The 22249-nt window shown below is 38.7% G+C and overlaps 1 protein-coding gene across 3 annotated transcripts in view; it reads right to left on the bottom strand.

The window, feature by feature from the left end:
- Nucleotides 1-3552: 3552 nt before the first annotated feature.
- Nucleotides 3553-22249, bottom strand: part of LOC113098390 (Down syndrome cell adhesion molecule homolog) — a 123984-nt gene continuing 105287 nt past the window's right edge. For 2 of the 3 annotated variants that reach the window (XM_026263437.1, XM_026263435.1), the window contains 21 exons: nucleotides 22084-22180; nucleotides 21749-21877; nucleotides 21314-21481; nucleotides 21124-21194; nucleotides 20609-20849; nucleotides 20232-20378; nucleotides 18653-18808; nucleotides 17871-18004; nucleotides 16808-16961; nucleotides 16515-16632; nucleotides 16185-16348; nucleotides 15720-15818; nucleotides 15279-15467; nucleotides 14723-15013; nucleotides 14238-14414; nucleotides 14077-14107; nucleotides 13873-13988; nucleotides 13609-13758; nucleotides 10765-10962; nucleotides 9098-9400; nucleotides 3553-5252 (listed from right to left, as the gene is read on the bottom strand). In XM_026263437.1, coding sequence (XP_026119222.1) covers nucleotides 4879-5252; nucleotides 9098-9400; nucleotides 10765-10962; nucleotides 13609-13758; nucleotides 13873-13988; nucleotides 14077-14107; nucleotides 14238-14414; nucleotides 14723-15013; nucleotides 15279-15467; nucleotides 15720-15818; nucleotides 16185-16348; nucleotides 16515-16632; nucleotides 16808-16961; nucleotides 17871-18004; nucleotides 18653-18808; nucleotides 20232-20378; nucleotides 20609-20849; nucleotides 21124-21194; nucleotides 21314-21481; nucleotides 21749-21877; nucleotides 22084-22180 — 3507 coding nt within the window. In that variant the 3' untranslated portion in view covers nucleotides 3553-4878. The remainder of the gene's footprint in view (nucleotides 5253-9097; nucleotides 9401-10764; nucleotides 10963-13608; nucleotides 13759-13872; nucleotides 13989-14076; nucleotides 14108-14237; nucleotides 14415-14722; nucleotides 15014-15278; nucleotides 15468-15719; nucleotides 15819-16184; nucleotides 16349-16514; nucleotides 16633-16807; nucleotides 16962-17870; nucleotides 18005-18652; nucleotides 18809-20231; nucleotides 20379-20608; nucleotides 20850-21123; nucleotides 21195-21313; nucleotides 21482-21748; nucleotides 21878-22083; nucleotides 22181-22249) is intronic. The other variant, XM_026263436.1, reaches the window with a different exon arrangement.

Genomic DNA, 22249 nt, shown 5'->3' with positions numbered 1-22249 from the left:
ATGGAATAATATGATAAGCAGTCAACATCCATGACGTTTAAAATAAAAGACACATGAAAATTACAAACAGCATACCTTAAAATAAAATCATGATGCTCTTAAAGGGATAGTTCACGCAAAAATGAAATGTCACCCTGATTCCAAAGAACAAATTATCTTTTATATATATACAGTATATATTATATATATAATTTGCATATTTTACACTGATATCAGAGTCGAAATGGCTAACAGTGCAAGCAATGAACCATCTTCCCTCAGCAAATCCTACGTGAAAGCACTTTTAGAAAGAATAGAACACCTACCCTCCGGATCCAGTGGAGGTCACACTGCACTGAGATATATATTATTTACACTGAATCCTCTAGTGTGTTTGAGCCCGATCCCCCATCTACACACACACACACACACACAAACACACATGCACACACACACACACATGCACGCACGCAAACGAAGAAACACCCTCAGAAAGATTTAAAGGTCCAGCACAAGGAAATAATGTCATCACTGGAGCTGACAGGAGGGATTGAGCAAAAAAAAAAAAAAAAACACTGAACACTGTCCATATGGTTGTATGCTCTTCCCTGAGAAGTGTTCTTGCAATAGTTCAAGTTCTTCTGGATATGACCCAAGGCTCTCAGTTGACCAAAACACCTGCCTGGCACCGCTGGGCACAAGAACATGGTGTGATATTGGAACTAGAGTGTTGCTGGTGGTGTACTGTGTGTTCCATCCAGACATGACAGCAGCTACAATATCATCTCATTACATTTCTCACAGAAGGAGAAGTTATCCAATGGGAGCCTGTGATAGATAGCAACCCCATAAAGATAAATAAATAAAAAAGAATAGGGTCACAGGTCTCTTACAGAGTCAAAGATACCATGGAAAATATTTGTGCTTCTATGTATGTATGTATGTATGTATTTATTTTATTTTATTTATGTCAATGAATCATACAAACTTTTTTCAAAATTAAAAAAACAACAGCTGTTTAGGTGGTTTGAACAACCTATTAATTAATTTATTTGTTTATCTATCTATCTTATCTATCTTATTTATTTTCATCAATCATACAAACTTTATTTATTTATTTTCATTAACAGAACTAGATTTAGAGAGCTTCTTTACCTGAGATCAAGCCTCAGTGAACAGGCACTATAAAGGACACGGGACTCGAAGTCTAAGTCTGCTGAGTGAAACTGAACGTACTGCTCCTGTCATTGTCCTTTGACCAGGCAATAACAAGTCAAATGCTTATCATTTGTGCAGTAACTGATGGATGGGATGCTATCAGCAGCGAACTGGCATTGGATTACATTTCTATTTGTGAAAAAATCGTGACTATCCTCAAATGCAAAGTTGTGTATGGCCTTACAGACAATAGGTGTTTTGCCAAAAATTCAATTTGTCTTCAAGATAATAATGACCAAAGCACATACGATTACACTATATATATATATATATATATATATATATATATATATATATATATATATATATATATATATATATATATATATATATATATATAGAAATTTGATTGTGAATTTTTTATATTGTGACATTATTGTGACAAGTCAGTGATACCATGAGAAAATCTTCTATATTGCATACAATGGTAAGTCATGAATGTACAACAAAGTACACATTTAGTAAAGCACTTTAAAATGCCCACCTGACTCACAACTGTTTGCCATTTTCCCAGTTTGTATTTAATCCATGCAATTTGCATTTTGCTATCGCACCATTGGCTGAATATTGGAATAATGAAATGCACATCTGAGAGTCTATGTAGTAGGTCACCATTTACCTACTGTTTAAAAAATATTGTGTATTTAACAATTCTCCTGAACCGACACTTATTGCATGATGTATAATGGTAAATTATGCGTATTTTGATGTGGGGCTTTTGAAGTGTGAGAAATAATTTTGGTAATTAAAAAAATAAAATAAGTGTTGTTCTTTTTGAAAGGGAATATTTTTTAACTCTTGTCTCAGAGCACTACTTTCTTGAAAAAAAGAAAGCAAACTTGATCTAACCAGCACAGAAAAAGACATGGATGAAGTACATCTGAATCATTTGTTTGAGAAACAGACGCTTCTGCCGCTCAGATACATCTGCGTTGTGTGAAGGAAAGTCTGTTAGTGTCATTACTGCACATGGAGGATTCTTTGATGAGCAGAACATTTGAAGAACAACATTTATTAGAAATAGAAATCATTTGTAACATTATACATCTTATATTATTGTCTCATTATACTGTATTTTTTCATCAAGTCATTGCATCATTGGTAAATGAAAGTAACAAATCTTTCAAAACAACATTTCATAGTAATTCCAAAATTTTGAACGATAGTATATTGTATGTATATTGAAAAGAATTATTTCTACTATTTAAATTGTTAAAATCTCTTTAATAAGCTTTCATAACTGTGTCCCTATTGTCATCAATGACAGATCCACAAAATAAAATAAAATCAGGTAATAACAATGTCAGCCTGCATCCTGAATGTGCTCTTTCCATATTTCAATTGTTATGAGTTCAACGAGGCCACAGAATCTCTGGGCAGGACCATTTTTGTGGTGGAGTTGCCACATTATGGTTGACTGGGATTTTAAAAATAATTTTTCCAACTCAGGAAATCAAAATACCTTGCATTTAATAGGTCTACCTGTGAAATATTCCAAATCAATGTATATTGTCAACACTGCAAGCCTGTAATCTCAGTCAGTGTTTCAATGATAGATTTATCAAGTCACTGTTAACAAAACCAAATTTAGTACACATTGTTTTGTGTCTGAAAGTGTTGACAATGGAAGGTTTGGAAATGGAGGTTGTACAAAAATATAAATGAATATGTTTAACAGATATTCAGATCCACAGATCTATAGAAATGTATTTCTTATATTTTTGAGTTTTTATTATATGTTAGTTGCTTAGGTATCGTTTTCTTTCCTCCATGCATAAAAATCTTTATTTTCATTCAACTGGAATAAAACAGCACTGTCAGACACCTTTGACCGAAGGAAAGAGTTTAGTGAATTTAATGTAGTCATTGGAGTTGAGCTGGAGGTGTCCGGATAAACACGAGGCCACGAGCTCGACTGCAAATGATTAAACATCTGGAGAGAAAATTCCATTTTACCGTAGCTGTAAGTGTGACGCATTCATGTTGGTTTGGTGGAGCAACTCTAACATATTGCTGTTCTTTTTAGGAGGCATTTGAGTGTTTATTTGCTGGGAAGTTATAACCTAATCATCATGTGCTGCTTTTCAGCTGATTGAGGAGAAATGCACCAAAACAGAAATGGCATCATAAACATTTCAATAGACATTGCAGTGCCATCTGTTGGTTGGGATCATGGATGGGTGTCTGAGCCTGTAACCTGGTCACAGCACACAGCACATCCCCTCCTGGACTTCCTGTGTCCTGGTCCCTTTAGGTTTTGGGCATTATTACATAATTTCCCAACTTACGCTAATCTGATCCTGTGATGCACCAGGATATATGATTCTTATTACAGTCATTTTACAAGGGTCAGGATTTACCATTTTGGTCTTTCTATGTTTAAGGCAAGCATCCAACTGACGTCTAGACTGACATTTGAAAGGCAGGCTTGATGACTGAAGACGTGAATGGTCAAAAACAAATCAAACATGTCGCATTAGATCTGGGAACACCATTCATTGTAAACGGGTTTCCATCATTCTGTCTGTCTGCTGACATTCGTCAATTATAGTTTAGAGACCGCGTCATGAGTTTGTCTCTTTATTGTCAATCTTCTTCGGGTTTAATTTTCATTACGCATTACTGAATACATTCATATCTGTTAGTACTTCAAGATGTCCAAGAATTACGAAATTATTAGTAAATCCAGTGTCATATTGCTCAATTAAAATATCTTCTCTTTGTTGCGTGTCTTACACAAAACAGGCCACACCATCTACAAACAGGTGAATCAGATAGCATTCATTCAGGGAGCTGCAGGTTAGATAGCCACGCTTCTCTCGCTGTGTCACACATGCTCTGCATTTCACCAGATGAGACACAAGAAGCTCCATAAGTGGAAAAAAAGACAAGAACCCAAGAGTTTTCATTTTCTAATCAAACCAGATGTGGGCAAACATGACTAAGGACTTTATTTACCAAATCTGTTTTCCCCTGTATTATCCAGAAATAAAAGTGATCTCTTTATGTATATGTATATTATAACATATAATGTCATAACATGTATTATAACATTATATAATCCTTTAGTGTGACTAAAATCTCTTGGAATTCATTTTTTTTATTTTCAGGTCCCCATGCAGCACCACATTCTGAGACGACTGTAAGATGTGGACGTGTGTCTTCCGCGTTGGCGTCGTTGTCCTTCCTCCACGGTCGTCAGATACACCGCCGTGATGAACAGCTTCAGAAATGCCGATTGCACCTCGTAGTTTCAGGGATAGAGAAAGGACCATCTTCCTGCAGAGCTGACCACACCTCACCTTTTTTAAACCGTTTTTTTTTTTTTTTGATAATTTTTCTCTATTTTTATATAATATTAATAATGACTATAGAATTGTCCTTGATATAAATTCAAAATTAGTTCCTCTGTCAATTTAAATAAATAATTTTGGCAATCTTCATAACGGTGGTATTTCAAATGAATGAATGATTACGTTAAAAATCCAACTTAGAATAGATGGCGAGAGAAGAAGGTGACTGAAAAAAAAAACAGCAGAGAGAGTGAGACAGAAAGAAAGAAAGATGCAAAGAAAACTATCCACTTCTTTAGAATTCAGACTGTATGTACAGGACTCATCTCTGAATCTTTGCAGCAGGTCCTCGCGTGTTTGTGTGTGCGTCCGCAGCTGTAGTCCTGTGTTATACAAGTGTGTAGGACTTTGCGTAGGGGTTGTTGCTCTGTTTCAGGTGTCCTCTGGAGTCTAGCAGCGATTCCTGGGAGCTGCTGAGTTTGGCGGCCTGGGCCAGGTCGCCCGGCTCGCGCTGTGGCAGTGTGGAGGCAGTTCCCGGCTGCCACTGTTGTACTGCCTCTCTGCTGGGGGGGCCGGAGGAAGAGAGGGCTGACGAGGGGGTCTCAGAGGGTGTGGGCGCCAGCAATGCTGGCCGTTTCGCCATTCGGCTCTTCTGCGGGTCCATACAAGTCTGTCCTGTGGCCTCTCGCCCTGAAGAGGCTGCTCCCCGGTTCAAAAGGAAGTCCATGCGTAGGTAAGGGGGAAGATGGACCAGTTCACCTCCTACGAGACAGACAGGGTCATGTAAGTGTGAGCACTGCTCAAAGATCAGATTTGCTTTCCACAATGTGATTAATGAGAAAAAAAAATGGATGGAGAAACTAGTCTTTAAAGGAAAAATTATCTTCAGGACAGGCAGGAGAGATTTAGGATAGGACAAGGGAGGGTAGGGTGGGTTTATGACACAACATGGTTGGGTAGGATAGGAAAAGATAAAATACGTTATGATAGAAAAGTCAGGTTTAAGATAGGATATGATAGGACAGAACAGGATAAGTTAGGTTAGGTAAGACGTTCAGGTAAGATATCAAAAGCATCATTAAATTATATCCCAAAGAACAATTTTAACACTGCAATTGGCAACAAAACAAACAGTTCAGAAATCTCAGAGTTAAACAATCATTTAAATGTTTAATAGGCAATAAAAGGTCTGCCACTTTATTACATGCAGCTTGAAGTTTTCTTTTTTAAATCTAATTATAAATGCATCTCTTTAAAGGGGTCATATGATTCAATTTAAATTTTTCCTTTCTCTTTGGAGTGTTACAAACTCTTGGTTCAAAAAGAAGATCTGTAAAGTTGCAAAGACTAAAGTCTCAAATCCAAAGAGATATTCTTTATTAAAGTTAAGACTCTGCCACGCCCTCCTAAAACGGCTCATTCAAACACACCCCCACATGTCTACAATGCTGTACATTTAATGTTGCGCAAAGAAAGGCAGCGTGGTTTCAGTAACACAGTTAGTCAGGGACATGCTGTGTGTTTCTAGGCGAAAGTAAAAAGCACTTTGTTTGGCCTTCCGAAAGTAGATGCATTTAGGAATCATAAAGATTACTTACAACAGAACAGCAATGCATTTTATGGACGTCCGTTTAATGAACCTTGGAGAAGAGGTCATTCTGACTTTGCTATGACAATCTGGCGCTTCTGAATCAGCTACTGTAAGTATGTTTTGTTATTAGTTTAAATAGTTGCTATTGAATTTTCAAGTGTGGAGTTTTGCATGTTGTGTGTGTGTGCGCGCATGTGTGTGTGAGAGGGTCACACAGTTGAGTCAGCTGTCTTAACCATCCATGGCTTGTGTACTGCAAACACATACAAGCTTCATCAACATTTTCCTCTTTCAGGTTTGAACTGAAGGTACAACTAAGAACATTATTATTATACATTTATTTTGAAAAGATGAAGCTATGTAAAGGGGCATTACATTTCCAATGAGTGCTTGCGGTGTTCGGTCAATAACAATGCACTGGGTCAGTTGGCCATTCAGAGCAGACTGTGCTGGTCAGAAGGAGTGACTTTGTAGAAAACGACACATTTGAGAGAGGACCTACAATAATCTATAGTATTTGACAAATAATGTGTTTTTTGAACATTAAAGCATGTCAACATATTCTATTACACCAAATACACAAAATAAAGATCTTTAAAAAGCATCATATGACCCCTTTAAAAAAAGAAACTTCTGCAGCTGCTTAATAAAACTAATTGTTCATGAGCTCTGTTCCAAACCCTAGTGAACTGCCTCGCAGCGTACTAGGGTAATGCATTCATACAATTGGTTGTAAAAGACTAATCATCTAAATAAATTTGAGATTTTAAATCATGGATAAAGATGTCTAATATACCTCACACATACCAAAAATTGCTTGATCAGACAAGAATGAATGTAACAACACTTTCTCTCTCAATGGATTTGTTCGTTTTCACGTTATTATTAGTATCTGGGTGATTAAATGAGTGGAGTGCAGTATTACTGTACATAAAGCTCTTTCCAATAAGGCCAGTACTTGAAGTTCATATCACATTCAACAGCTCCATCGGGAAAGTAAACTGCTGTTTTTTTAAAGAAACCATAGCTCCCCAGCACAGGGTGCAGATCGCCTGTATTTGCCCAGGTGCTCTCATGAACCAAAGGATCCCTGTCTGAGGAAATAGTGCCTAGATCCATTCACAATGAGACAGTAACTCTAAACTCTAACCAGTAACTCAAGAACTGTCTGGGGCTCAAATAAGCCCTGGGTGGCCCAGACTCGGACATGTTAAGCACATTGGTGTGAAAAGAACGTGGTAGTGTGTTTGGAGAATAGCCTTCAAACCTGTACTCATCAACACAGGGACTGATAGCACACTGCAAGAGTGACAGATGACTGGTGAATAGGTAAACTGAGGAATGTGTGGAAAATACATACGAAAATATAGTGACACAAAGAAAGTGGGAGGGAAAGAGAGGGACGTGATTGGCAAAGGTCTCTGTTAACTTTTACAGAATCTGTAACATTAATCACAAAGTAAATTCTAATGTAAAAATATACTTTTCATAAATTAATATTCACACAAGGCATATTTCCATAATCTTTCCCCTTCAAGCACCTGGCTCCATTCTGATATGTACCGTTCAGTTTTAACATTCCAATCAATTCCTGATTTAAAGGTCCCCTTCTTCGTGATTCCATGTTTTAAACTTAAGTTATTGTGTAATGTTGTTGTTAGAGTATAACTAATATCTGTAAAATTCTAAAGCTCAAAGTTCAATGCCAAGCGAGATATTTGATTTAACAGAATTCGCCTACAAAAAACGACCCGTTTGGACTACAGTCCTCTAGTTCCTGTAGTAATGACGTCACTAAAACAGTTTTTTGACTAACCTCCGCCCACATGAATTCACAAACAGGGGGCGTGGTCTTGTGCTCCGACGGAGAAGGAAGAGCTGTGTTTGTTTTTGCCATGTCGTTGAAACACTGTTATTTTCATCTCGGAGTCCAATCACCTTCATTTGGCCTTCCCAGGGATTGCTGTACTGAGGACAGCTTGCTGAGGACAACTTTCTCAATCAGTTTAATGCCGGATTCGCACAAAGATTATTCTTGAAAGATGGAGCAGTTTCCTCTTTGTCTGGAGAAGGTGTTGTATATGGACCACAACCGGCAAGTGTATTTTATTATTAATGTTGGTGCGTTTCTGTAACTTATTACACAAAGTTTCTTTAACTTATTACACAAAGGGCAACGCTGTTTAGCTTTGTTAACTAGATGTTAGGGCTGTGCAAAAAACGAATGCGATGTTCATGCGCATCTCGTCAGTAAAAACGCTCCTGTGATTATAAGTACATCTCCAGCACGTGTGTTCTAGTCCAATCACGTTAGCAGGAAGTCAGCCTGCTCTAAGCTGGTGTTAAATCACAACACAGGAACCGCTGGCCCAATCAGAACTCGTTACGTATTTCTGAAGGAGGGACTTTATAAAACAAGGAAGTCATCAGCCCGTTTTTATGAAAGTGAAAACAGCGGTATACAGATAGGTGAATTGTGTGAAAAATACTGTGTGTTTTTACACGCTAAACATGACCACGTTATATTGTACACTGTAAACACAATCAAAGCTTCAAAAAAGCGCGTAAAACGGGACCTTTAATTCCTAAAGTTCCTCCCTATGTTCTCTCTTTTTGAAAATCCAGTTTTCCTCTGAAATAGGTCCAATTATCAAATAAGAAGGACTTCAGCAGTGTTTGCTCATAAGGGATGTTTAAAACATGTAGAGATTTAATGATATTTAAAAAAAGTGGAAATGACTTGCGTTCCTATCAAAAATTTATTATATCATAAATAATGTAGTGTTTAAGAAGGTCATTTCACATCATTTACTAATAAATGGGATTGGTGTATGAGTATATTACATACAGACACTGGGGTTACTGTTCTAAAGATGCCTACACACCAGAGAACTCTTACTGAACTTCATTTAGCAGTGCCAGTTTAAAATCAAGCGGGAATACAGCAAATTGGTTTCCAGAAAGCACAACTGGAGACTAGTCAGTTGATACATCCCCATGTTTGTAGCCATCTTACCGGGTCTGTGTGCTTTCGGCACGGCCATGTTCATGACCCGGCTGGCATCCTGTGGTTTGGGTGGGGAGGCGGTGAATCTGCAGATGCCTGATTCTGACGGCGTGCTGGACGTCAGGCTGTCTGTGTAGTCATTGGTGCCGGCTGTCATCTGTTCAGAGGATGTGTCTGAGATGAAGCATTCTGTGATTGTGAACTTAGCATGTCGCAGATGTTCCTCCATCTTCGCATGTTCGTAGGCACGTGCTAACTCCTCATACGTGGAGGAGGCACTTTCTGTAGACACCATACTGCTGCGAGCACGGTCTGTAAGAGAAAATGCACACCACTTGGGTTACATGGGATGCTTCTGCAATTCCTATTAAAGGAGTTTCATGCATGTCTTCTTTGTAGCTGTTTTTGTGCCTGTATCTTTAAATGCAAATGAGCTGCTGCTTCCCGCCCACTTTTCCAGAATAGGGATATGCCTTTAAAGCTTGTGTCTCAGATACTCTACCCATAAAAAAAAAAAAAAAAAAACAAACATCAGTTTGGTTTTGATAATCGTGTCTATCATGCTGAAATCATGCTTTTTAAAGCCATGTCAGTTTAAACTTCTGATATAGTGAAAATAAAGAGTGCATACTTAAGAAGCACATGCACAGAAAGCAGCTGTCACATGGCATGTGAGTAAACTAAGTTCTCTTTCATATCGTATTGCGCTTAAACTGCCAAATACACACAGGGTTAAAAACACATTACAAAGAAACAATCAGTTATGTCTGTGAAGTAAAACAGCTAGGAAAGGAATTGCATGTTTATACTAGATCTGTGTATTAATGTTATTGCTGTCTACACTGTTATTATGACCCAAACAATAAATAGAAACCAAAAAAAAATCCCTCACTGCTCTACCGAATAACTTCTATAGCTATAATAATAAGAAATTTCAAACTTGAATGCTGCTTTAAAATGCTCTAGCATGAAGAAGACAAACAGGCAGATTGTGTGCGGCTCACTCAGGGCAGGGTCTTTGCTAATACGTCGGTGTCAATCAGCGGCCATGGGCGGGGCCTGAGCAATGTGATGTCACAATGCTCTGAGAATCAAAACAGGGATTTAAAAGTAGATTGGGTGGATTTTTATCATTGTAGGGTGGTTGTGTTCACACACTGCCAACAAACATTCATGTCTAAACACCATGTAAAATTGGATTTTGCATAATAGGTGACCTTGAATATATTTAAATATATTAAATATATTACACAAAAGTGCGTTTGATGATGTTTGGTTTCAATTGATGCAAATTAATGATAATGAGAGAATATTGAAATAAAAAGTAAGTCTAATGTGTTTGAAACAACATGCGTGTGAGTAAATTTTTACAGAATTTTCATTTTTGGGTGATGTTGCTCTGGTATTCAGAAATAATCTCCTAATTTACCATTATTACTTCACTATGACCAAGGTGCTGAATACTGCGTTTAACATATAAATTTGGATGGTCATCTGTGTAACTTCAGAAAGTCACAGTTGTTTTGGAACAAAACTATACTCTTTTTGGACTGGGGTGGGAATTTTGAAATCTGAGTGTTCAAATATGTTTACACATAACATCTACACTATTACAAAAGATCAAGTATTTTCTTTACTGATGTTTGATTTATTGAACTGAAAGAACTAGCTGTTACCTGTGTCCTGAGAGGGACTGACACTGTAACTGTCACTCTCTTTGTCCACTGAGCCCGTGGCACGGGGTGTGGGCAGCCTCCAGTCAGTACTGAGGGTGTGTGAGGAGACGGGAGGGTGCGGTCGGTTCAGGGTCCACTGGCTGGCGTATCGACTCCGTGTGGCGGGACCTGCTTTAGCTGTGCGGCGGGCAGTGGGGTCTGAGGGAACAGAGTCAGACAGAACAGGTTAATATGGCATAAAGTGAACAGTGTAAAGTCAACCAAATCTCTACCCTCCCTTATGAAAAACTACTATTATCTATCTTTTCCCAAGTAAATCATGAGTGCCGCCATGATGGAATCTAAATTCTTTTAGGACGCTGTCGTGTTCTGGTGTTGTGCCCAATTTCGACCCCCTGACAAATTATTACCCCCTATGTCACTACCTGATTGTCTAATCCTAACTCCTCCCCTCATACTAACCCCTCCCCCACACCTACTCCTTAACTAACCAATACTAGGGGGGTAATAATCTGTCAGAGTTCAGCATTGGGCACAACACCAGTCTCCACAGAAATCCATGTTAAAACAGAGTAATAAGATTGAATTAATTAAACTGAAACTTTTTCAGTGTAATTAAATATAAAAATGTGCCCAGGGTTATTCTGTTATGTTGTTAGCTGCCACGGTAACAGCCATAAACTTAAGGAATTCCAATAAAATACTTGGTTTGTGATAGGGCTGTGCCGATCACGATCGGCCAATCGTTATGCGCATCTCGTCAGTAAAGCCGGTTCTCTAATCAGTGGTAAATTCCATCAGGTGCGTGATTTCACATAGAGCAGCTGTTACTACACAGAGCCGTTGTTAACCGAGAAGATGCGCAAATAAACGCTGAAAATGAACGTGGATTTGCACATCTTCTCAGTTAACAATGTGTCACGTACGGTGATACAAGAAGCACGGGAGAGAACCAAATGCAGGTAAAAGGTTTATTGAGGGGCAATCCAAAAAGCATAAACAGTCCAGGCAGGGTCAAAACCAGAAAATCCAAAAACATAAAAACAAAACAAGAACACACGGAAAGAGCAGACTCTGGGAGGTATCATTCATACGACAAGGACTCCCTGACAAAGACTCAGACAGACCGGGTATAAATACACAGAAGGATAATGGGGAAACTGGAGACAGGTAGGGAACAATGGATTAACTAAAACAAGGAGGAAGGTGACCAAATAAGGGAACAGGAAATGATAAGATGACAGACACCGTGGGAACGGAGGACACCTATTGGACACCCAGGGAACACAACCCAGACACTGTGACACAATGGCTCTGTGTAGTAACAACTGCTCTATGTGAAATCACACACCTGATGGAATTTACCATTGATTAGAGAACCGGCTTTACTGACAAGATGCGCATAACGATCGGCCGATCGTAATCGGCACATCCCTAGTTTGTTTGTGTCCAGCAGTGTATGCATTTCATTCCGTGTCAAAAATGAAAAAGAGCATGGCAAAGTTAAAATACTTTGTGCAAATTAATAAATAATACGTGCTCTTATCATTTTGTGGACAGAATCCTCTGAACTTTGCTCTGATTGGGAGCTGTATGTAGGATATGTGGACAACAAAAAACCCACTGTAATATTAGGTGCTTTAAATAACAATAATACTCCATAAACCACCATGAAAATAAGTCATATTGGTTTGCATGAGGGTGAACATGGCAGAATTTATTCAATTTTAGGTAACAAGTAATTAAAGTCAACGCTGGCAAATCCACCTGAATCATCAATGTTTGCAATCATGACACATGTCAGAGAAATGCACCCCTTTAGTTTAGCTCTACTAAAGCTGTCAGTGAGCAGAGAAAACAGGTACGACTCGTGAACGAGTCAGTCTATTGTTCATTATCTGGCTCGGCTCGGTGTTCATCTTCAGTTCTCTCTTCACAGCAGTTCAGTCAGTGTACTGTTTGAGTAAATGAATTACTCCGGGATATTGGTTTGTTTGAGCTCAGAGGGAGTGTCAGCCACATTAAAAAAATTAACAGCTTAAGTCATTTGTGGATTAATGCGTATTGGAGAAGCGTACCGTTTAAAACGATTCAGTTCAATTCGGTGAACTGGTTTGAGAAGATCCGGTTACATCGAATGATTCATTCGGAAACTGGATATCACAAACTGCTTTGTTTTGAACTCTCTCACAACAGACATGGAGGAGAAGACAATGATGAATAAAGTCGTAGTTTTTGCTATTTTTGGACCAAAATGTAGTTTTGATGCTTCCAAAAATTTTTCTTACCTTTCTGGACATGGACAGTATACCGCACACACAGTTTCAATCGAGGGACTGAAAGCTCTCTGACTAAATCTAAAATATCTTAAACTGTGTTCTAAAAATAAACTGAGGTCTTACAGGTTTGGAACGACATGAGGGTGAGTCATTAATGAAAAAAAATTCCTTTTTGGGTGAGCTATCCCTTTAAGTCAGGTAGGAACACAAGGTCATAGGTAGCTTAATGCTGCTGGTGATGCGTATCCCAGTCTACGGTGTGTCAAAAAGCACCTACACTTTCAGGAAATGTAAACACATTTATTTGAATAATTAAAGAGCATTGTCAGAGTTTTGTATTGTGGCTCTATATATGATCAGACACTTGGGAGGTTTTTGATCTAGCAGATTCTTTACATCTGATAGTAAATTGTAATGACCTGTGAGGGTTTTGTTCATGTACTATACTGTATCTGCTATAGACTACTACTGGACATTTTGTTTCTATTAAGTCATCTACACAAGTGGGCAGCTAAATGAGAATTAAAGACATCAACATAACCAAGCAGACCAGTTCAATTCTTACTTGTACCAGGTCTAGCGTCAGATACGTCTACTAGTGGTCCAGTGGCCTGAGATAGAGACTGGTAATGCACTGTATGGGTGACGGTTGAGGACTTCTGTTTAGATGTTTCTCCAAAGTCATTGTCTGTCAACAGCACTGTGGAGCGGTCATCTGAAAGACAGAGGCAAACAAGCTAATGTAACTAGAGAAGACCACCATCAAGCAATTTACAATCGAGGCCTTTGGGGAAAAGTAAACCACTAACATTCCTCAAAGGTCTCTTACCAATTGTCTCCATGGTGTCTCTCTCCTCGATGAGTAGCTGAGCACGTGGGATATCGATGTGCATCCTCAGAGTCTGCTGCTGTTTGTTCACAGTGTCTGGTGTACGTGCATTTTTACTGGACACACACATCCAAACAAAAACAATTACATGCACTACTTTATGACAAAGTCACTGATTTATAAGCCAATACCATAGTAATTTACCTCATTAGCATCTCTGCTAGGCTCTTTGCATCTTTTGAAATAAAAGAAAAAAGGAAGTTATGAACTGCTAAATATTGTTTAATATTAAGAGTATGTAATGTACCAGAATATTCCCAACTAGCTATGATGTTCTGTTTGGTATATGGCATGTGTCTACGCACCTCGTAATCTCTTGAGCCTTTGCTCTCTTCTTCTCCTCCTCAATACCAGAAGAACAATGAAGCCCATAGAAATTGCCACCAGAATACAGATGATTGTGACCATCATCTTGAGTCCCTCATTGCCCTGCCTGTTCTTCTGGCTGGGGACCACAGTCTTCGGCAATGGAGCGATTGTGCCTGGAGATAGAAGATTGAGCGGCTGATAGACAATTTTGATTTCTAAAAGTCTGGTTATAACTAACTTTTGATCGATTACATATTTAGACCATTTTCCACTGTTTTATTTTGATTATTGTTGATTTAATGCTGGTCAGATTGGTCGATCAGCATCGCCGTGCTGTTTTCCAGCAAAAAGTGCTGGTTAGACAATAAGGTCTGATCAAGGAACTCTTGCTGGGTAAGTCATTTAAGCGAATGCTTCCAAACAGTGAACTGAGATGACATTGATTTAAACCCTGTGTGGTAATATGAGATGTAGTACTCACTGCCATTCACATTTAGAGTGGCGAACAGAACCTTCTTCTCTGCTGTTCCTGCACTGTTGCCCACTCTCATCTGGAGCTCGTACCAGGTGGCTTCCTGTAGGTCGTAGAGAATGTGGTTTTTGGTGAGAGAATCTCGCTTCACCATGGTCCATTTGGTGGTGTCCACCGGTCGATATTCCAGTGTGAAGGAGTCAATCGAACAGCCGCCATTGTTCCAACCAATGAGGTTGAGCTCCACACGGGTAGAGTTGATACTTGAGAAAAGCTCATGATCTTTGGCGAATTGTGGCTCTGATAATGTGGAGAAATGAGAGATAATGTAATCCTGAAGTTAGAGAAAATGGTCAAACTTTGATTGCAAATGATTTAAAGTGACTTGGCAATCTAAGATCTATCCTATGAAACCAAAATCAGGTGTAGTGCTTTGTGCATTGTGTGTCAGAAATTAGCCCGGTACACACATTCACTATTTTACACATTACTCCACTAATTTAGCCCACTCAAAAGATTGACTAAAAATGAGTGAAATTTTGACTATATATATAAAACATTTTACCTTTCCCATGGGTTTTAGCCTCAATGATTTCACTGATGCGTCCAGGACCAACTGCATTTTGTGCTGTAAGAGTAAATTTGTACCAAGTACCACACTTTAGCTTCTCTAGACGGTAAGACCGCTCACTGGGGCTGATGGAGAAACTGCCCCACTCTTCACTGTTATCCTCAGAGTACTGCAGAATGTAGCCTGAACAGAAACACCACACCAATTTAAAATAAACCCCACATGCCACACTTTATTTGATTCACTTTTATGGGTGCTGTAAATTGATACAGAGCACATACTATGCAAAGCTGACATTTAAGTTTCTTAAAATATCACGGCATGTGAAATAAATCTCGGTTTATACCATTTGACAGGTCTAGGTGGATAGTGTTCTATATTTGTCAAACAATAAGTGGATGAATATATGGAATATAAATATCAGCGCAGTCTAACCTCTGATGGAACTCCCTCCATTGTCTCCAGGGATCCAGGTCAGTGTGATGGAGGTGGTCGTGGTTTTGGTCACTGTGAGACGTGGTTGGTCCGGAGGTACTGAAGTATTTTGAGAGTAAAAGTACGGTCACATTTACCATTGTTTGAAGAATTGTCATGGGTGACATCCAGCCATTTCATAAGATTTTTAGTTAGGTTCAAGTTGGTCATGCAGATTCAATTTGTTACCCAAATTAAAGTTGCTTGGTTCATATGAGCTGTGTGAAATATTGTAAAGTGCATCACGGAACTAATGACCTGTTTTGCTCATTGTGTGTTTATTGTTTGTCAAACTTCTTGTTCCTTTCTTTTTCACAGATTTGTTTACATTTTGTTTTTATTATAAAATTCAAGGCACACACTGTTTAAAAAAATGCTCTTTGGATTTACAGAGAATATAATTTGATTATCTGAGGCCATACACACCTTGGACCTGAAGGTTTAGAATGATCTCATCTGAACCCCAGTTGTTGCTGGCAACACATCTGTAGTACCCAGAATCCTCTGCTTTGACAGTGCGAATAACAAAGCTGCCATTGCTGTGAGCGCTGCGGCGTCCATCGATTGAAACAGGAGCAGGAGTACCATTGCTGTAGGAAAACATTATCAGTTTCATAGCAAATATGAGTCACAACAATGAATTCATCAAGCATTTTCAGTTTCATGCACAGCACTTCCGGTTCTTCTTAAACAAATTTTGCCAAGATTTACAAAATGACTACATTAAAATCTAAAGAATATGGTAACCAAACATACTTTCCCTTGAGCCACTTGACGGTGGGAGGAGGGTCTCCGACTGCTTTGCATGGAAGGACAATGTCCCTCATCCAGGGGGTGGTTACAGTTCCACTGAACGTCAGGATTCGCGCAGGGGCTTCATACACAAACAATGGCATGACAATGGTGAACATAGCCTCTCATACACACTCTTTTGTGTAATATTGGTTCTATTAATGGTCCAGTATGGCTGCATCCCAAATCACATACTTCTTCTACACACTAAGAGTAATAGAGAGGGTGATGGATTGCCAGGTGCCATTCTTCCATACCTTTAGCTTGGGGCTCTACGGTGATAATTTCACTGGTATTCCCACGGCCAGCTGCAGTGACCGCCACAACCCAGATGCTGTACTGCCAGTTCTGATTCAAGTTGGTCAAACGGCGAAAATAAACATCAGGTGCAGCCTCAAACTCACTGATCACCTGTAATGATACCCAATGAAAAGATTCCATAAGAATAACATATTATATTATATTCATTAGAAAACCCTCTTCCATTGTTTATACATTTAGGGCAGGGGTGTCCAATACTACTCCTGGAGGGCAACTTTCCTGCAGACTTTAGCTTCAACACACACACCATGACGTGACCCGAAGACCTTGATTACCTGGCGCAGATGTGTTTAAATATGGAAGGAGGTAAATTCTGCTAGAAGGATTGGACATCGCTTAATTTGGGCATTAACTTATCCAGAATGACTTACAAAAGTGCTGCAAAATGGAATACTGTATTGCTTATGGCATAACGCAGAGCTGGGCAATTCTAACCCTGAGATACACTTTCCTGTAGAGTTTGGCTCTAACCCTAATCGAAAACCTTGAATAAGCTAATCAAGATTTTCAGAATTATTGGAAACAGCTAACAGCTCAACTCTGTAGGACAGTGGACCTTGAGGTCCAGAGTTGCTCAGCCTTATTATACTGTGATTAATACTATACATTGTCAACTATTAAAAAACAAACAAAATAAATAAGAAGAAGCACTGCAATGTAGTAGGTCATTCAAGTATCCCAATCCCAAAGTCTTTTTTTAGGAGTTACATAGTGAAATGTTCTTCTACTTTGTTTCTCAACCTTGTTCCTGGAGGCACACCAACACTTCACATTTTGAACTCTTCCTAATTACACACCTGAATCGACTCATCGTCCTTATTAAAGACTCCGAGATCAGAAATGGATATGTCAGATAAGGGAAACATCTAAGATGTGTACCTCCAGGAATAGGGCCAGGGAAACACAGAAAACAAATTGTGTTTGGTAAATTTGAATAATTAAGTTTGGGGCTGCCTTATGGAGCTGGGCAAGTCCCAAAGAGCCACAGATGAAGCTCACCGTGGGGTAAGGGTTGGAACAGAAGACGGTATATTTCCGGATGATTCCGTTGAGTTTGAGTGGAGGAAGCCAGGAAACAAACACCACCGAGCTTGTGGAAGCAGCTGCCTTGACTCCAGCCGGAGGACCAGGAACTAGTTTTAGCAGGAGAAATGAAATAATTTGTTGAGGAGAAGCTCTAGAAAAGACATATTGTATATTACAAAGGAAGTGACCTATAGTTGCTTTATTCTAACTCAATGGAAAGGTGAGATGTGTGACTTTACACAATTTCTAAAACACTCCAATCACCCCTCTCCATTCGGATTGGTTTTGTCGCTGAGTTTAGATGTCTGTGCCAACTCAAAGCAGTTGGATTTTGGTCACTCCTTCTGATGGTTTTTACTGAAATCTCTTCAGTATGAGTTTTATTTTTAGTCAAACAATTGGTGACACACAAACTACTGCCTCTCGCAATTCTCTCCAATTCTTTGTGACTGATTGCCAAAATAAGAGCAAGAACACAGTGGAGAATTATAATGAAATAGTATGCAGTTCATGGAGTGTCTTTAGTGTGAGAATGTGTATTTGTTTTATCAGGGTATGCTGTAGAAGGTATTTGTCCATTTTCATTTTAAGTTAGGTGTAGTAAAACTGCAGAAAACCCTGTAGTGTGCACCATGGATAACAGGGAATTGGGGCTGGTGAATGAAGCCTGATTGGCTTTTCATTGTTTCTGTAGAGTAAACTGAGACAGGGAAGTCACATAGCCATTATGTATGTGCAGTTGGAATGAGTCTCACCGTCCTCTTTGGTGCGTGTGTAGATTTGCTCACTGCGGACTCCGTCTCCGGCTCGAGTGAAGGCCAGGACCTGGATACTGTAGTTGGTGTATTTCTCCAGCCGTTCCAACTCTAGAGAAGGCTTGGTGGTTGTGATATTCCTGATCTCTCCCAGCTCTGCAACAGACACACAAACCGTTAACTGATTGTTTTTTTAGGGTGCTTGAAATCACAAATGAGATCATTAATAAAGCAATTGTTTCTTCTAGAGTGAAATGCAAGTAGATGGAGAGCAATTTTGAGACTTTTGCTTACAGTAGATTACCTCTGTAAGTTTTTGTTCCTTAAGATCCATATAATTTCACTTGTATCTCTAGATATTCCACAGTGTCTCAAACTTTGCTCAGATTTGTGAAGATACCAAAGTCTGCATTCAAACCTAATTGATGTGAAATACATCTCTCAGCTACTTCAAAGCTCACACTTTCTGAGGAATGAGCTATGAAAGAGCAACCACTGATCAATACCACTTTCTGATTTAAGGAGAGAAAAAGAATAATAACAGTAAACAGTGCCAAATTCATTTATTAAAACCATTTGAACCTAAACCAATAACAAATTAAACTATATAATATATAATATTAAAATATATGTGAACGTTTATCATGAAATCGTATACATTTTTGTTAGATCTCTCTATCATTTAACTGGTCAACTGATTACATTTTGCACATTCATAGGTCAGTGTGTTCAGAGGAAAATGGCCACTGATCTTTTTGCTGGGTGCTCTCTGCTACTGGCATTTAGGTATTTCATGTATATAGGGAATGTATACTGTCCACAGCATGTGATACATGCTACAAAAACAGGGTTCATAGTATTGTACATCCTTTGCAAAAGAAATGGTAACATCTTCATCCAAAAAAAAAAAAAAAAAAAAAAAAAAATGCTTTTTAAGTCACTTCAGATAAAAGCATCTGGTGAATGAGTGACTGTAAATCTAAATGTAGACAATCTGTCCAATAAATATTGTGTTCTCACTGTAGGGCCACCATGCCCTCTGGTGTTCTCAGGCAGAAATGCAACTGAATTGATATTTTATGTCCCAAATTAATCACTTTATGATAATATTCCAGTATAAGTCATTAAAGCACAGTATAGTACCTGAAAGGTGTGTATTTCATGTACAATATATATATATATATATATATATATATATATATATATATATATAATGAAAAAAAAAATGTTTTCATACTTTTTGGTGATATGTTGTACAACAACATGCATCTCTGAAGTACCTTGGAGCAAAGTAAATACCAAAGTGAATGAATTTGGAAAGTATTATGGTATTATCACCTTATTCCATCACTGAACTGCTTCAGTACTTTTGGAAGCACTTTTTTTGTAAACTCTTTCTTTTAACTTCCTGTCCTGTTCTTCCTGCTCGGCGTTTATAGCAATTACAATAACTGGGTAATAACAAGGCACTGACCCTGAACCTACTCATACAACTACTCCAACATCTGTGAGCTACATAATCATGCATAAATGAAAGAACTTCTCAGCAGAAGCGGAGAAGTTCATAACCCTGCCTGACCTCCATCAGGAAGGTTGGCCCAATAGATGACTCGATATCCAAGCAGCATGCCGTTGAGGGCTTCTTTGGTCAGAGCAGACCAGGACAGGGAGATGGTTTCGGGGGTGGTAGCTGTTGTCACAACATTCTCAGGTGGACGACTGGGCACTGTGAGGGAAAACTGTGTTAGTTAATATACTCTGTGTGTATTTGTGTGTATGTGGATTACTACATCCTACAGATAGTATTTAAAGCGAATAATTTGGAAAATTAATTAATCATCTTTTATAAATAATAACAAATTAATTAAGCTTCAAAGTAAGTCTCTGGAGTTTTTCATGCCACAAATGTATTAAGGAAACTAATATGACAAAGATGACAGTCATAAAGTGACGAACCGTCCTCTAGCGTGGTGATGGTGATTTCCTCTGTGGTGGGACCCATGCCTGCCCGATTGGCTGCTTGCACCCGCACCTCATACTGGGTGTACTTCTTCAGATTATCCAAAGTGAGGGTTTCAGTGTCCCCTGTGGTGTCCACATTGATGGTGTTGTACTGTGGGCTGCCCCCTGTCCCAAACTCCCGATAACACACTTGGTAGCTTCGGATTAAACCATTCTGTAAGTGTTTGTGAGGGGGCTGGAAAGAATAGAACACAGAAAAGAATAGATATTTTAACATCAGAGATCATCAAAGAAATAAATTTTTTTTTTTTTAAACTAATGTATCTGTATTCCAAATTGCAAAAGTAAGTACTTCTTTGGTGATGAGAAATACATAATTTGGGGGTATGTACAAACTGTATGAGAGTGTTGGCACCTATCACTACTTTTGATACACAACATATTCAGCAAAAATGATTTCACCAGTTTTCCAATTTTGCATATCTGCATGTGTTGTTCTTCAGAATTACCTTCCATGTGACTTTGATGCTTTGGGATGAGATTGCTTCCAGCTGCACATCTTGAGGAGCGCCATCAGGTGCTAGATTGATCACGTGCAGAAAAGAAAATAATAGACTGAGCCACTAGGTGGCGACACAGATAATAAAATGTCTAATACTCACAAAGACTCACAACATTTTCAGCTGTAGCAGTACTCACGTGCTTCATCTGTGGTGATGGTCAGCTCATTGCTTGGCCTGCTTTCACCGATCTGGTTTTTGGCAAACATGCGGATGTTGTAGGTGGAAGCAGGGTGGAGTTCAATGATGGTGGCCTGATTCAGCTGAGGGGAGACGTCTTTGGTCATTTGAGATGAGGCCCATGAAGCTTAAAGGAATACAGAGCAATATAAAGTGATAATGCTATAAACCACAAGAGGCTATGTTACAGTCATTTTACCACAGTTTAAAGGGTGAAGGAATATATATATAAAAAAACGATTTTTCCAGTCCAAAATGCTGACTGGTCAATAAACTCTAGCTTCTAGCAGTGATGAAACACATGATATATGACTGCATAAAACACCTATTACTATGAACAATTCTTGCCTTACAGAATATAAATAATAAGAATTGATCTGAGACACACACATACATGATTTGTTTTTATAGTTGATGTCATATCCTGTAATAGGGGTGTTGCCATCAAAGCCCATTGTCCAGCGAAGTGCAATGGTTCGGTCCTTCACCTCTCTGATCTCAACTTCAGGAGGATCAGGACGATCTTCGGAGAAATGTTGGCAGAGATTAGACAATGAAGCATGTTTTGACATGAGAATATATTGAATGCATTCTTAATATGGAATGCATTCCTATTTTGAATATATTCTTAACATACTTTAGAATAATAAACTATCGTGTAATTTGAATGCAACATTCATGCAAGCTTAAGTTCAAATTAAAACAACAAGAACAAAGCAGAAACTTTACCTTGTACAATCAGCTGAATGATTCCTTTATCTTCGCCGTATGAGTTGATGGCAATGCAAGAGAAAAAGCCAGAGTCCTCTCTGACGGTGTGTAAGATCTGTGGAGACACCAATATTACACATTTGACTAGTTCATAAAGGCCTTTCGGTAAATGATATTATTAACT

The sequence above is a fragment of the Carassius auratus genome, unplaced genomic scaffold, assembly GCF_003368295.1.
Source record: "Carassius auratus strain Wakin unplaced genomic scaffold, ASM336829v1 scaf_tig00216545, whole genome shotgun sequence".
Taxonomy (NCBI): domain Eukaryota; kingdom Metazoa; phylum Chordata; class Actinopteri; order Cypriniformes; family Cyprinidae; genus Carassius; species Carassius auratus.
This window is presented reverse-complemented; position numbering and strand designations above follow the sequence as displayed.